General features: G+C 42.3%; 1 protein-coding gene across 1 annotated transcript in view; it reads left to right on the top strand.

The window, feature by feature from the left end:
* NHERF2 (NHERF family PDZ scaffold protein 2) overlaps positions 1–14,424 on the top strand; it is a 61,748-nt gene that overhangs the window by 36,734 nt on the left and 10,590 nt on the right. The window contains exon 2 of the mRNA XM_072417531.1: positions 9,974–10,153. Within this exon, the coding sequence (XP_072273632.1) occupies positions 9,974–10,153 (180 nt within the window). The remainder of the gene's footprint in view (positions 1–9,973; positions 10,154–14,424) is intronic.

The raw sequence follows: 14,424 nt of genomic DNA, 5'->3' as shown, positions 1-14,424 counted from the left end.
GAACTTCCAGGTATGGAGGAACATGTGACCTTCTCCCCTTCCTCCTATCACAAAGAAAAGTGAAGTTCCCAGAACTTCCAGGTATGGAGGAACATTTGACCCTCTCCCTTTCCTCCTATCACAAAGAAAAGTGAAGTTTCCAGAACTTTGAGGTATGGAGGAACATGTGACCTTCTCCCCTTCCTCCTATCACAAAGAAAAGTGAAGTTCCCAGAACTTCCAGGTATGGAGGAACATGTGGCCTTCCCCCCTTCCTCCTATGATGCAGCACTTGAACCTGAGCGGCCAGTTGCCAGGTCTGAACACTTTTACATTAAGGTAGGATAAAAAGCTAAAAAACAGATAAAAGAGCTTACGTAAAGATTAGATTTGGTCCCTGACAGGTAAACAAGAGTGGGGGTGGGTTATACAGAAAAAATATAAGTAAATGGCCTTTTAAGAGGACCTGTCACCTAAGACTAATGTCTCTGAATTGGCAAAGCAACTGAATCCTTTTATTTCTAGCTTCTAGCGCCAACCAGGAGTCCTCTCATCACAGCCTTTGTCCACTTTAAGTGGATGGCAGTATATTCAGCGCTATTCAGCTGACCTTCAAGAGCCACTCCAAGGCTGCTATTGCTTTCTGCACAGAGCCTGTTCTGTTTTCACAGCTGATAGTGACCTCTTAGCGAATGATTACCAAGAAACATAAGTGCTCCTGTGTATTTTGGCAGCTTTACAGCCCCCATCCGTCACACACAGGTACATATCTCCTCTGTGAGAGGCACTTTAGCAGGTACACCTGTTACAATTCCCTGTATGAGCGCTTCTAGGTTGTGTAATGAGGCAGAAGCGCGTCGTTTTATCGCCACCATTATGGATATGAATCTCCTTATATCGTGTATCCATAATAGGAAACATCTGTAGTGCAGACAGGGAGGTGAGAATGCAAGTTAAACACTGATCTTATGTCTTAAAGTGAAAGGGATGCTGGAAAGTCCAACCAATTATATGCAAGAGTGCAAAGACTTGGATCAGTACATCTTTTTTCATCTATTTTTCATTCTGCACATGCATTTTCCACATAGATGACACACAATTTATTTTTCCAGGTTTGGCCATGCAACAGTTGTCATGATTTTCCTATTGTGTTTTAAAGAAAAGTAAGAGGACATTTTTCTCTGTAAAATGAAAGGAAATCCTCGGTTAGTTGTCCATGTTAGGGAGATTTTCCTTGTTTGTCCCTGCTGAAAGTGATAAGCAAGTCCAAAATGCCCATGTGTTTTTGTTATGGAATGTTGAACCAGAAATAGAAGAGAAGACTTCCAATGGGGAGACTTGCTACCTTCCTAGGTAAATGTTTTGTAAGGTAAGTTGTATTTGCATGCAGACCCTCCCAGGTAATTTCCATAAGAATTGGAAGGAATGGGAACCATCGATTTGAAAGGTGTAGGCCAGGGACAGTCTGGATTGGCAAGAAATGGCTAGATCAGTAGTCCTGTGTCTGGTGGAACATTAGGTTTCCTCCACAGGTTGCTGGGGGTTCCTTGAGTAATTTGCTCCTCCCAGGAGGACGTCAATTGACTGTAAGGATGACATTCTTTCCACTGACCAGCAATGTAAAAGGCATTTACACTACTGGCCACCATACCAATCATCCAGTCCAGGTTTTCTCAACCTATTTAACATGGAGGAACCCATGGAACCCCTTCTATAATTACTATATACACAGCTCTCAATGTGAACATCCTTGGAGTTCTCCTTTAACTTATTTTTTACCCTTCATCCGTAGTGTATTGTTATTCATGGGGTTAAACTAGAAGAGATTATCAGATTTTTGTCTGGATTAGGAGAATGACAAGGAGCGATTGTATGCATGAAAAATAACTCTGGTACAGGCAGGGGAGCTACCCAGGGTCACCTGGACGTCTTCCATCAATCACTCTAATCTCTGCATTATTACATAATCATTAACCCCATAAGTGCTGGGAATGCCATGTGAGCGAGAACGGGATCCATTAAGCAGTCCAGCTGTAGTTTGGGTTTTAGCACTTTTTGTGTAAGCATGCTTCTTACTTGGACTATAGAAATATAAAAAGAAATAAAAGGCGTTACGGTATATAACCCTAACTCCAAGCTAGATTTTTTTTTACTTTATTATTAATCTTATTAAAATTATTAATAATAAACAGGATTTATATAGCGCCAACATATTACTCAGCGCTGTACATTAAATAGGGATTGCAAATGACAGACTAATACAGACAGTGATACAGGAGGAGAGGACCCTGCCCCGAAGAGCTTACAATCTAGTAGGTGGGGGAATTTCACACACAATAGGATAGGAGATATGTAGTGGTGGGAAGTAGTGATGGTTTCAGAAAACAGAAGAAGACGGGTAGGCAAGTTTGAAAAAATGAGTTTTGAGCGCTCTTTTAAATGAGCAGAAAGTAGGAGCAAGCCGAATAGGATGAGGAAGACCATTCCAGAGAGTTGGGGCAGCTCTAGAGAAGTCTTGTATCTGTGCGTGTGATGAGGTTATGAGTGAGGAAGTCATTAGTAGGTCATTGGAGGAGCGGAGAGAGCGGCAGGGGGAGTATTTTTTACCAAGTCAGAAATGTAAGTGGGACAATAACTGTGGAGGGATTTGAAGGCAAAGCACAGGAGCTTGAATTTGATTCTAAGGTGAAATGGAAGCCAATGAAGAGAACTACAAAGAGATGCAGCAGATTATTTTAGATAGTGTTAAAAGTCATCGGAAAATAAATACCCCCTCCATCCCATCCTATCTACTCTGAAATCTGGCATCCGGGGACCTTGTTGCTGTTTTTTGGAGAAGGGGACCAATTAATCCAAAATGCAGAATTGACGCTTGTGCAGACTTCTCTTTTGGATCCTCAGAGGAATGCTGGATAGCTAATAGAAAGTGTACATTGTATGTAAGCCATGGACACCCAAAAAGGGGGGAAACTCTAAACCGGGGCATCATAAAGACGAGCAATGATTATCTGACGTGTACGTAGCCATAGACGGGGATAGAGATGGGGGAGCCCAGAGATCAGCTTCAATGTTCTCTCCTTTCATGATACCTCTGGGGAGGTATTTACTGGCATTTTGCTTGATGACACGAATAGGAAGGCACTGCGCCATTCTACTCTACTAAAAATGTATTTTGTGGTTGCTTTTTTCTTGGGTTTCATTGGTGCAGTTATAGTTATATCTCCTTGAAAGCAAAAGTTTTGCTTAAATTGTATTAAATTGCCCGGTGTAAGACCATGAATGTGATCACTAAGAGCAACCAATAACCCTTCCTACCTTCAGGTTCTCAGAATCAGATCTGGTAATAAGGTTATCTCTTGTCCTCCTGACTCTTTTCTGGAAGGCTGAGATAAAGGAGAGACTTTGCTGACTTCCTCGTCCATTCCATATGTTCTCACACCCCCGGAGCACATCCATGTGAGAATCTGCAGGATGTACAACCCGGGCAATGTGTGTCATGTCTCTGTTTAGATATTCTGTGGGAGTGCAGAGCTGGGAATCTTTTCTTGCAGGCTGTCACATTGCAATACTTCTCCATTAAAGGGCCACTCCGGCTAAAGTTACCATTATGATGCCAAAGGTTTAAATAGATATAAACCATAACTTAATGACCTTTATTTTGTAAATCAATGTGTCAGCTGCTGCAATTTTTCCAAAAAATACCTTTTTTTTATCCTCTTCTGAGGTTTCAGTTTGGTTACCACTACCTTATGCCAGAGAACCGCTGCCTCTGAGGAACAACAACTTATATCTTTTCAGTTAATGTAAGTCAAAGTGTTGCACATTGTATTAAACTGCCCGGTGTGGGACTATGATCTGAAGAGACCATGTAGCTTCTCTCCTCGACAGCTCCATAGAAAATAATTTTGAGTGGCAGTGGGTGGTACCACTCACTTCTGCAAGTTGTCAAATTTGCAGATGTTGGTTCTTTAAGAACCAATATTATGGTGCAAGTGGTCAAGCAGATGGCAGTGTGCCAGCCATAGGTAACTGGGCAGGATTGCTTGATCTTGAGGCAGCCATAAACCTGCATTTAGGTTCCCAGGCCTGGACACTTGCTGGTCTGGGTTTGACAGATGGAATGTTGGCGCTATATAAATCCTGTTTAATAATAATAATAATAATAATCTATAGCAATGATGGCAAACTAATGATACATAAAGGGCATCTCGGTGGTCACCTTGGACAGCACACATAACATTCAATGTATGGAAAACTAGATGACTGTCAGGGAATGCAAACATACGATATAAAATGATGATCAAAGATTGTGGACATACTGCAGGCTAGGTTGGAGGTAGAAGATATGCTTCTGAAGATGCTAAAAGACTGGGAACATGTTACATTGGACTAGTAGAGATCACTCTATTACCCCTTTACAGTCTTCTCCCCAGCCCCTTTTAGGCGGGCACACCACCCGGCACTTTTCAGTAACTACCTGGCTGTTTTTGGGTAATTACTGATGAGTTGGGTTACAATACAGAGGCTGTCACCCACCTTCAGCTATTTCCTACCTGGCTTAAAAGAAATTTCTGGGTCAACATTGCTTTACTAATTGATGCTCCAACTATCGACTGCTGGGCCCACAGGTACCAAAAAAAGCCTTAGGCAGCAGGTTGGGCACCAGGACCCCCAGGCTTTAAAAATTGGTTGTCACCCAAGCTATTCTTTGCTTTTTAAACACAAAACCATCATCAGAAATGATCACAGACAAGTTTATATCCAATTCTGTCAGGAATGAGATAATATATGGTAATACCATCCTGCACAGTAGCTTCCCTTTTATCATACATATCATAAAACTATTAGTGATTATCTGATCTTATCCTGGTTTATGGAGCCCTTTGGTCCTCCAGCTCCAATCCTATCCAGGTCGTTTATGGATTTGCTTTCTTATCAGTGAGAACAGAAGATACCGCCTAGCTTGTAACCCTATCAGCTGGCTACAAAACGTAATTGAGCCCATTCCATCGGCACCTCTTTGTTTCCATATAAAACAATGTTTTCCCTTGTACTTAGTACATTCCTGCGCCTATCAGCTTTTCCTCCAGTTTCCTCCTGAAAATCTGTTTAACACTTTCTTTCTGTACACCTCCCTCGCAGATTTTGCTGAAGGAGTCAAAGTTTTAACTACGGCCAAGCCTTGATCAGTAAAAAAGCGTCAAGATAAAGACTGGTAGGGTCAGCAGGTCCGTACAGGTGTGTCGGAGTAAAAGCAAAGCCTTTTTTGTGTCAATTTTACATCTATCAGCACTGATATTAAAAGATAAACAGTATCTTAATGGAGTTTTTCATGGTCGATAAAGCTTTTTCCTTACAGGTGGCGGTACCAGGCCCAAATCTGGTAGTTATGCCTGACACAAGGCCACATGTCACACGGCTCTGACAGATGAGGCTAATGGGTTAACCTTGAGAGGCCCGACTGACGTCAGCCGCCTTAAACATGCGATTTACTTGATATAGGCAAACAAGACGTCAAGTTTAGAAGCATGTGAAAGTCTAGGTTTGGCATGTGTGTGAATATGTTTAGTGGCTGCCGTTACCTAGGCTGCCTGGGGAATAGTTTGCAAACACAATTCAAAGGTAAAAGCACCGCAAATTCCTCCAATCGTATTATCTTCATCTCCATCTCACAGTAATAACGCTTCAGCCAAAATGCTTGGGATGAAACACTTAAGTGGTTTTGCTTTGAGGTGTTTCTACAGTAATGATTACAGGTTTTGGAGAAGTTTGTGGTTATGGTATCTTTGAAGAGAAACTAAAATTTGTGACCAGGCAGATCCTTCATTACAGATGGGACAGGAGGTGTCTCTTCTGCAATAAAATAAGCCTACCTGTCCGATTTCAGCTTTTTATTTACACTTATCTGTTCATGTTTTGTTGTGGGTGTCTCGAGGAGTCAGAACTTCAGCCAGGCCGGTACGACATAACTCCTGTGCATGTGTGCAATAGTTCATTCAGGCCCTGAGGATGTCAGGATAGCCGGTACAACCATGCATCCCCTACATTGAGCTGTACCTCCTATTATTATTATTATTATTATTATTAATAAATAGGATTTATATAGCGCCAACATGTTACGCAGCGCTGTACAATAAATAGGGGTTGCAAATGACAGACTAATACAGACAGTAATACAGGAGGGGAGGACCCTGCCCCGGAGAGCTTACAATCTAGATTGTAAGCTCTTCTAGGCAGGGACCTCTCCTCCTCCTGTGTCATTGTTTCTATCTGGATGCCATTTGCAACCCCTATTTAATGTACTGCCCTGCGTAATATGTTGGTGCTATATCATATTACAAAAATAAGATTGTGAACAGGCAGGTAAATATGTTTTTTTGCAGAAGGGACATCACCTGCCCTATCTGCAATAAGAATTCGGCCTGCTTAAAGTTTTTGTGTGTGGAGTTATAGTTACATTTTAAATTATGTTTACAAACTATCTCCTTCCTTTCTACTCCTATTTTACTAGTTCCTCTCTCCCTCATTCTATTACTTCCTTCCTTTGTTTCTTACTTCTTCCTTACTTTCTTATCATTTTGTCAGTGACCAATTGAGATTTTTTTCTCCCTTTCTGTCCTGTAATGCTTGTGCTAGAAATGAGAGGGTGTGGGTGGTAATTGGTGATACAGAAGGCAATATGAGTGACACAGTGGCGCAGCGGTTAGCATTTTGTCCTTGGTTCCAGGTTCCAATCTCGTCCAGCACTCTATCTGCATGGAGTTTGTAGGTTCTCCCTGTGTTTGCCTGGGTTTTCCCCAGGTGCTGTGGTTTCCTCCCACATTTGAAAAACATGCAGTTAGGTTAATTGGCTTCCCCCCACAATTGACTTTATGTTAAGGACATATGACTATGGTAGGGACATTAGATTGTGAGCCCCTTGACATGACTATGGACATTGTAAAGCTCTGTGTAATATGTTGGGGCTATATAAATACTGAATAATAATAATAAACACACTGTTGACAAATAAATGTAAACCCTATTTAGATTGCATTTAGCTGCCAATATACTTTGTATCATAAACAATAAAAGAATTTATATATTCCCCATTTTTCCCCATCTCACTGCTGCTGATTTCATGCAGAGCCTTTCAGCCGCTTCCCATCTACATGCACTATATGTATGCCATTTCTCAGGGCGGGTTTCCTGATGGTGACATCAAAACGACCATGTCTGTGTAATGTGTATTGAAACCGCTACTTGCAGTTCCCATTAGGAACTCATGTGAAATGGTAGCAAAACGCAGGAGCAAACCTGAGAGATGCGGCCAGAGCATTGCCAGGCGTCTGAACAAGGACTTCCATGGCAGCACTGCCAGGTTTTATTTTTATGGAACATGGCTGCTTATTTGTAACATCTTCAATTTTAAATCTGATTTTTTAAAATAAGTATCTTTCAGTTCATTTTTGCTTTAAATAGATGGGAAGGATAGTTTGCAGGATGTGGAAGTGGTTAATGTGAAGGTGTCATGGGAAAAGGTTATTTATTAGCTGGAGTCCTATATTGCGTTGCTTGGCTTGTGTTTACCATGCAAAGGTGAATATTTGACATGCAAAAGAGTGTTTGATTGGCACACAAGGTCCTGGATAGGAGCCAGCGTGAAGCAGTGTGCCGCAATGATGACGATCCACGTCCCATACACAAGGATAAGAATAATAGCCGAGTGTTATGGGGATCTTCTAGTGAAAGGGCCTTGGAATTTGTTGTATAGACTCCTATTGTGTGTGGTTCTCCCTGTATAAATAAAGGATCATAATGATAACAATACAAAATGTACTACACAACTCTTTCAAGGTCATTTTTTCGATTAAATATAAACTCTAGATAGATATATACAAATGTCATTTCAGACCTGCTGACACCACTGTGCTAACTCATGCGCTGGTACTTCACTACTTTAGTGGAGGGGTCACTGACGCAGAAACAAATTCTGACACGCGTTGTTTTCCCTACTCCACTCTATTTGTAATAAAAGTTTAATTTCTTATTTTGACCTCAAGTGTACCCATAATTTGTTTGGCCTATTAGACTCAATTGAAGCATTTACTGATCCAACCCATTAGCTATGAGGCAGACCTGCTCTGTGTCCCTTCATCACCATATCATTATATCTGTGCAGGTTAACTATGTTTTGCTGCCTTGAATGGTTCTTAGTCAGAGGTTAATGTTTTAAATGAAATAATTGGAGTAATTGAACTTAATTGTCAAGTAATTATGGGTGACCATGGCAGTGCTGGGCTAAAAGGAGACAAAACAAAACTATACAAAGAAATGAAAGCCAAAATGAAAGCAGATCCGCTTTTAATTTTATGTTGATGGTTTCCCAACTATGACCCAATTACTGTAAATTTGCTTAGCAGTGAAGCATTGTACTGTAATAATAGTGGAAGGAAAGTGAAATTCAGCAGTTATTATTTATTGGGTACCTCAATTAATTTTATCGGACTTGGCACCTGCATGTCTGATGAGAAGACTACAACTAGCTTTTGACATGGCACAGCGGTTGTTCTTAACACAATTTTCAAAAATTCATACATTTGAAAGTTACCCACATGATAGTGACATGTAAAATCTCAGTTTAGCTCTCCAATGCAGGAAATGTACTTTCGTATTGTGTAATATATGTTACATAGCTCCTATTACACTCAGTGCCTTATCCCTCCCTTTTACGCACAGTGCCTCATACTTTCTTTTTACGCACAGTGTCTCTTCCTTTCCTTTTACGCACAGTGCCTCCTTTCCTTTTACGCACAGTGCCTCCTTTCCTTTTACGCACAGTGTCTCATTAATTCCTTTTTACGCACAGTGCCTTGTCCCTCCCTTTTACGCACAGTGCCTCATCCCTCCTTTTTATGCACAGTGCCTCGTCCCTCCCTTTTACGCACAGTGCCCGTTTCTCCCTTTTACGCACAGTGCCTCATCCCTCTCTTTTAGGCACAGTGCCTCGTCCCTCGCTTTTACGCACAGTGACTGGTCCCTCTCTTTTACGCACAGTGCCTCGTCCCTCCCTTTTACGCACAGTGTCCCTCCCTTTTACGCACAGTGCCTCGTCCCTCTCTTTTACGCACACAGTGCCCGTTTTCCCCTTTTACGCACAGTGCCTCGTCCCTCTCTTTTACACACAGTGCCTCATCCCTCTCTTTTAGGCACAGTGCCTCATCCCTCCCTTTTACGCACAGTGCCTCGTCCCTCGCTTTTACGCACAGTGACTTGTCCCTCCCTTTTACACACAGTGCCTCGTCCCTCCCTTTTACGCACAGTGCCTCGTCCCTCTCTTTTACGCACACAGTGCCTCGTCCCTCTCTTTTACGCAAAGTGCCTTGTGCCTCTCTTTTATACCCAGTGCCTCGTCCCTCTTTTCTATGCACATAGCCTCATCCCTCCCTTTTACGCACAGTGCCTCGTGCCTCCCTTTTACGCACAGTGACTCGTCCCTCTTTTCTACGCACATAGCCTCATCCCTCCCTTTTACGCACAGTGCCTCGTGCCTCCCTTTTACGCACATAGCCTCGCCCCTCCCTTTTACGCACATAGCCTCGCCCCTCCCTTTTACGCACATAGCCTCGTCCCTCCCTTTTACGCACAGTGCCCCGTCCCTCTCTTTTACACACACAGTGTCCCGTCCCTCTCTTTTACACACAGTGCCTTATCCCTCTCTTTTATGTACAGTGCTTATCTCTCCCTATTAAACAAAGAGCCTCATTCCATCTCTGCTACACACAGTGCACTATCCCTATATAATATTAAAACTGCTTTCCGCCTGACTGTATTATATTTAGATTTGTCACACACCGGAAACCCAAAATAATGTGTTTGTCAATACTAATATCATATTTACATAATAGAATTTGTAGGCTGTCTTTCATTCAGCTTGTGTTTTGTAGGGGTATTTGGCTGATGGAGGTATGTCACAAAACCACAAATAAACAAATGTTGCTTTGTCTCTTCACAGGACATTAATGGACAGGTGAAGGAGAGGTGTCCCCGTCTCTGTCATTTAAAGAAAGGCCCCAATGGCTATGGATTCAAACTGCACAGCGAAAAATCCAGGCCGGGACAGTTTATCCGTTCTGTGGACCCCGGATCCCCAGCAGCCAAAGCTGGGCTGAGACCGCAGGACCGTCTCGTTGAGGTATGGTGCCCAACATGGCTTTCACAATTTTACATATTTCCTATTTCCTCCTAAAACTTTAAATTTAGGAAATTCTTTTAAGGTGGATGGGAAGAAGATGTAGGCGGTAGGTGGTCCCTGTATTGTGACCCAACTCTTCAGTAACTACACAAAAACAGCTGGGTGGTTGCTGAAAAGTTCCGGGTGGTGCACCCAGCTAAAAGGGTTTGAGGAGAATATCCATTTCCATTCTTTATCTATTCTTTATCCTATTCTTTAATTTTCAGACCTTATTTTTACTGACAATGGTTTGTTTTCAACAGAATGTGAAAGAGGTGAATCTGCTGTCTGGTTACTATTTGCAGTCCGTGTTTTCATTAGGGAGATCTCCCTCACTTCCTGTTGGAACTAGTGATACATGTGGCCACCATTGTCTCTTGGGTTGTTTTATTGTCTGAATGGTGACACCCGCTTCTTTCATTTCCTGCTGTGCTTTCGCAGGAACAGAAAGTTAAGTGAAATCTCCTTAATAGCATCATGAACAGCATTAAAACCTAACAAAGATTTGCTCCGAATTCTCCTTTACCCTTTACCTTTACCCATTTTTTTACCAATCCCCCTGGTTTGGATGTATCTAGGTTCCCTGGACATCCACCGGTCCCCCTGCCTAGGTTGCCTTCTGAAGATCCAGGTCTGCTACAACCACTGTTTCTATTTGTATCTTGCACTAAGGTGCAGCCGAAATAAATTAGCCCAGATCAATTACACCCTAAATAGTTTCTTTAAATAAACATCTGTTGTTTTGTAAGTGGACACTTCCATGTATTGTCAATTTATCTGATCATTATTCCTGAAATACTAGGATCTTATTACAGTTTGTAGAGGGGTTTCAGACATTCTGTCTAATATTTTGCAATGGGGTATGGCACAGCTCTTTTAAGGAACTACGAAGTCCAAGCATGATCTGCCAGCAGCTTAGAACTTTAGAAACAGGAAGAACACAGAATATCAACTCTGTACCAAAAAAATCCAGCACAGCGGGATAAGCATACCCGATGGTTATTTTCAGCTGAGGCCAGTGAAATTTGACAATTCCATCCACATATTAAAAATAAGATCTTTATCCTTGTATTAAAGGGTAACTGTGGACAAAATAAAAAATGTAATAAATGATTGCGAATGTGCCATTGGCTACACCAATATTGAACTGGATCATCACATAGAAAAAAAGCAAAAAATAAGCCACCTAACCGGCTCCCCTTCAATCACAAATAGACCTGAAATTTTTTTACATGACCTGTTCCCCTCCAATCATTTGTTGAGCAAAAAGAACTCTGTGGGGATTTCTGTCTAAACACTGTGTATTGATTTTTATTATTTAGATTGATGTTGTTCATAGCAGAAAGGGTGAAATGATGAGAAGTGACGTTTTGTTCCTTTCAAGAATGTGAGCAACTATGTTAAGTGCTAGCCTTGAGATCCACTTTAAATGAGAACACATGGCTCGTATGTAAGCTAAAAGAACTGAAGATGTCTGATTGTGTGTTGGCATTTTTCACTTTATTTAGTCTAAAAGACAAAAATAGTTATAAGCTTTGTACGAAGGTCCAGAGGATGTCGGGGGATTGTCGCTGAAAATGATCACATGATTTATTAAAGTTCTCCAGAAGATAGATCATCATGGGAGAACATGGGTGATTCAGCAAACCTGGAATGGATTTCTTCAAACTCATTTGCTATTAGTAGGCAAGTATTTTCAATCTTTAACCAGATATATTCCAGGTTTGCTGGATCACCCAGGGTTTCCCATGATAGTCTATCTTCTCCAGTCTTGGAGAGCTTTGTAACTCAGGCCCATTGCATTCAACGGAGATGGGAGGGGGAGGACGAGGAAGGAGCACCCTGCTGCATGCTCCTCAATAGGAGTGAACAGTGTTTATTTTCGATTTGGCTGTGCATAGTGACCACTAGTTTATTCTTAACTATATTGATTATATTTAGTAATTGTGCCATCTTCTTATTTTAGGAAAGGGAGATGCTGAAAACTCACATTTTATAACAATTTAGCATGAAGAATTTAGCATTAAGGCGGTCATGCGCCCATCCTTTATGGGTATTGGTGATTTTATTGTTACGTTTTGCTGTCATTGTGAAGTGCTTTATAAATTAGTTAGATTGGCATTCTGCAGCGCAGTACAATAGGGGGTAATTTAATAACACAACGGGCATCACAATGATGTACCAATGTATTTACGTGAATAACGTGCACTGGGTATAAGGGCATCACACGAGTACATGCTTGGCACAGCCCCACAGAGATGACCCGGGGGCCAACACCATGTTCATTCCAACAGGTGGTTATCCCAAAACATATGTGCTGCCATCCGATCCGCCTTTTCGTTGCCCGAGACTGCTGAACCCTAGGTGCCCTCTGCCCGCTGGATCTGTCATCTCCTCCCATTGTGTCCCAGGCAAGCCTTGCCCCGCAATCCATGGGCCCCGCTGCATAATTTATGCAGTCAGCGCAGCCATGCGAGTGAGCGAACGTGCTGTGCCAGTTGGGGGAGGGCCTCCTTTCTTTTCTGGCTGGAGGATTCGGGAACCTGATCCGGGCCCAGCACCTTGCAGACTTCAGTCCAGACATGCATATTTCATGGAGCATTGTAGGACAGAGGATTCCCAGGAGATGCGTATGTAGAAAAAGCTCATTCACTGAACTAAATGTGTACCTGGGGAGGCAAACCTGCTCAACCCGCCTCCAACAAATTGCTTTTCTTCTCTTATAAAAGGACTATAAACTTTTACTTTTTTATTTTTCACATTGTAAAATGTAAAGCCCAAACTTAGTTCTGGATAGAGAAGGGAAGATTTAGACCCTCCTTTTTTTGCTGCCTTTTGTAGAGATCTCCATTCACTTCCTGTTTTGGTGGGGGGACCCTTGACGTCCTCCTGAACAATGCAGGACTCCAGGTCCTGCAATTTACATAATGACATCAGAGAGTTGCACATGAAGTACAGAGGCTTCGGGGGACCAGGAGGAGGAAGCCTGCAGGCGCAAGGGGTAGGGTATTTGTACTTTTTCCTCCCCACCCCACAACCAATCATGGGTACATTAAACAGCATGGAGCTGAGTTCAATAAAGTGCATAGAAATCACACACACAGTGTTGTACAGAGGACATATTTAAAACAGAAAGTGTTTGTGTTGCCTACAGCAACCCGTCAGACTCTTTTGTTGGTGATAGGTAGATTTGTATAGAACTTGTGGGTCCTGGGAAGAGCCCGAGGTGATGGGCAGAGAAAAGTTTAGCGGAGAGTTTGGGTGAAATAAAATAAGGGGTAACAATGGGGGAGGAGGAGGGCCCAGGCCCACGAACAGAGCAAAGTAATTATTTCTGCAAGGAGAAAGTAGGAAGCGGTTGCTAGGGAACCGGGGAAAGAGGCATTGGTGTTTGTTTTCATTGCCAGAGCGCAGGGCAAAGTGCAGGGAGTGGAGAATAGAGACCATTTCAATAGAAGAGGGCTATTTAACCACTGTGATGCCGCCACCAATGACCATGGACAATAAACCCTCGAAGCAGCGCCTTTGTGAGGCCGCACAATCGTGGCGGCAAGTTCTCACACTTGGTCATTGTCAGACAAATGCTTCTATGAAAGTAGGACACTTTTACCCAGTGTGAGAACAGGGATCTATGGTGCAGACTGGGACGTCAGAGTCTGCCAGGGCTTGCTGGGGTTTGTAGTTCCCTCGTGACTAGTCAGGCTGGTTTACGGACTGGTGGTGAAACTACAAGACCTAGCAAGCATTGCAAGACCCTGTTGTGGTCAGCAATGAAAAAAAACCCAGCCTGGTACAATAATAATATCAATATATTATATTAATTTATAACTTTTTATCTTTATTTTTTTTCTAATATATCACAAGCTTTGAGCATAGGACCCCTCTTCAGTTTTGAATAGAGAAGTAGTAAGGTTAAATCCCCCACTTGTTACACTAAAGCAGCCTTTTTAACATGGGAACATGAAATAACTTTTTTAGGTCCTTAGGAAACCCCATACTGTAGCTAATATATCCGCAGCAACCAGTATATTAGCATAGTGATCAGTGGGAAGAGTGTAACCCTTATGGATAGCCAAAAAGATCATTGGTGTCAGTGGAAATTGACCTGAGAGGTGCAAACTGCTCATTGCTTGTAGAACCTCTGGAGGAACCCTGGTTGAGAAACACTGAAGTGTAGAACTGAAGTGCAAAAATTGTTGTCAATTGTCCCGTGACAATAAGAACGGACAGAT

The sequence above is a fragment of the Pyxicephalus adspersus genome, chromosome 7, assembly GCF_032062135.1.
Source record: "Pyxicephalus adspersus chromosome 7, UCB_Pads_2.0, whole genome shotgun sequence".
In the NCBI taxonomy this organism is placed as follows: Eukaryota; Metazoa; Chordata; class Amphibia; order Anura; family Pyxicephalidae; genus Pyxicephalus; species Pyxicephalus adspersus.
This window is presented reverse-complemented; position numbering and strand designations above follow the sequence as displayed.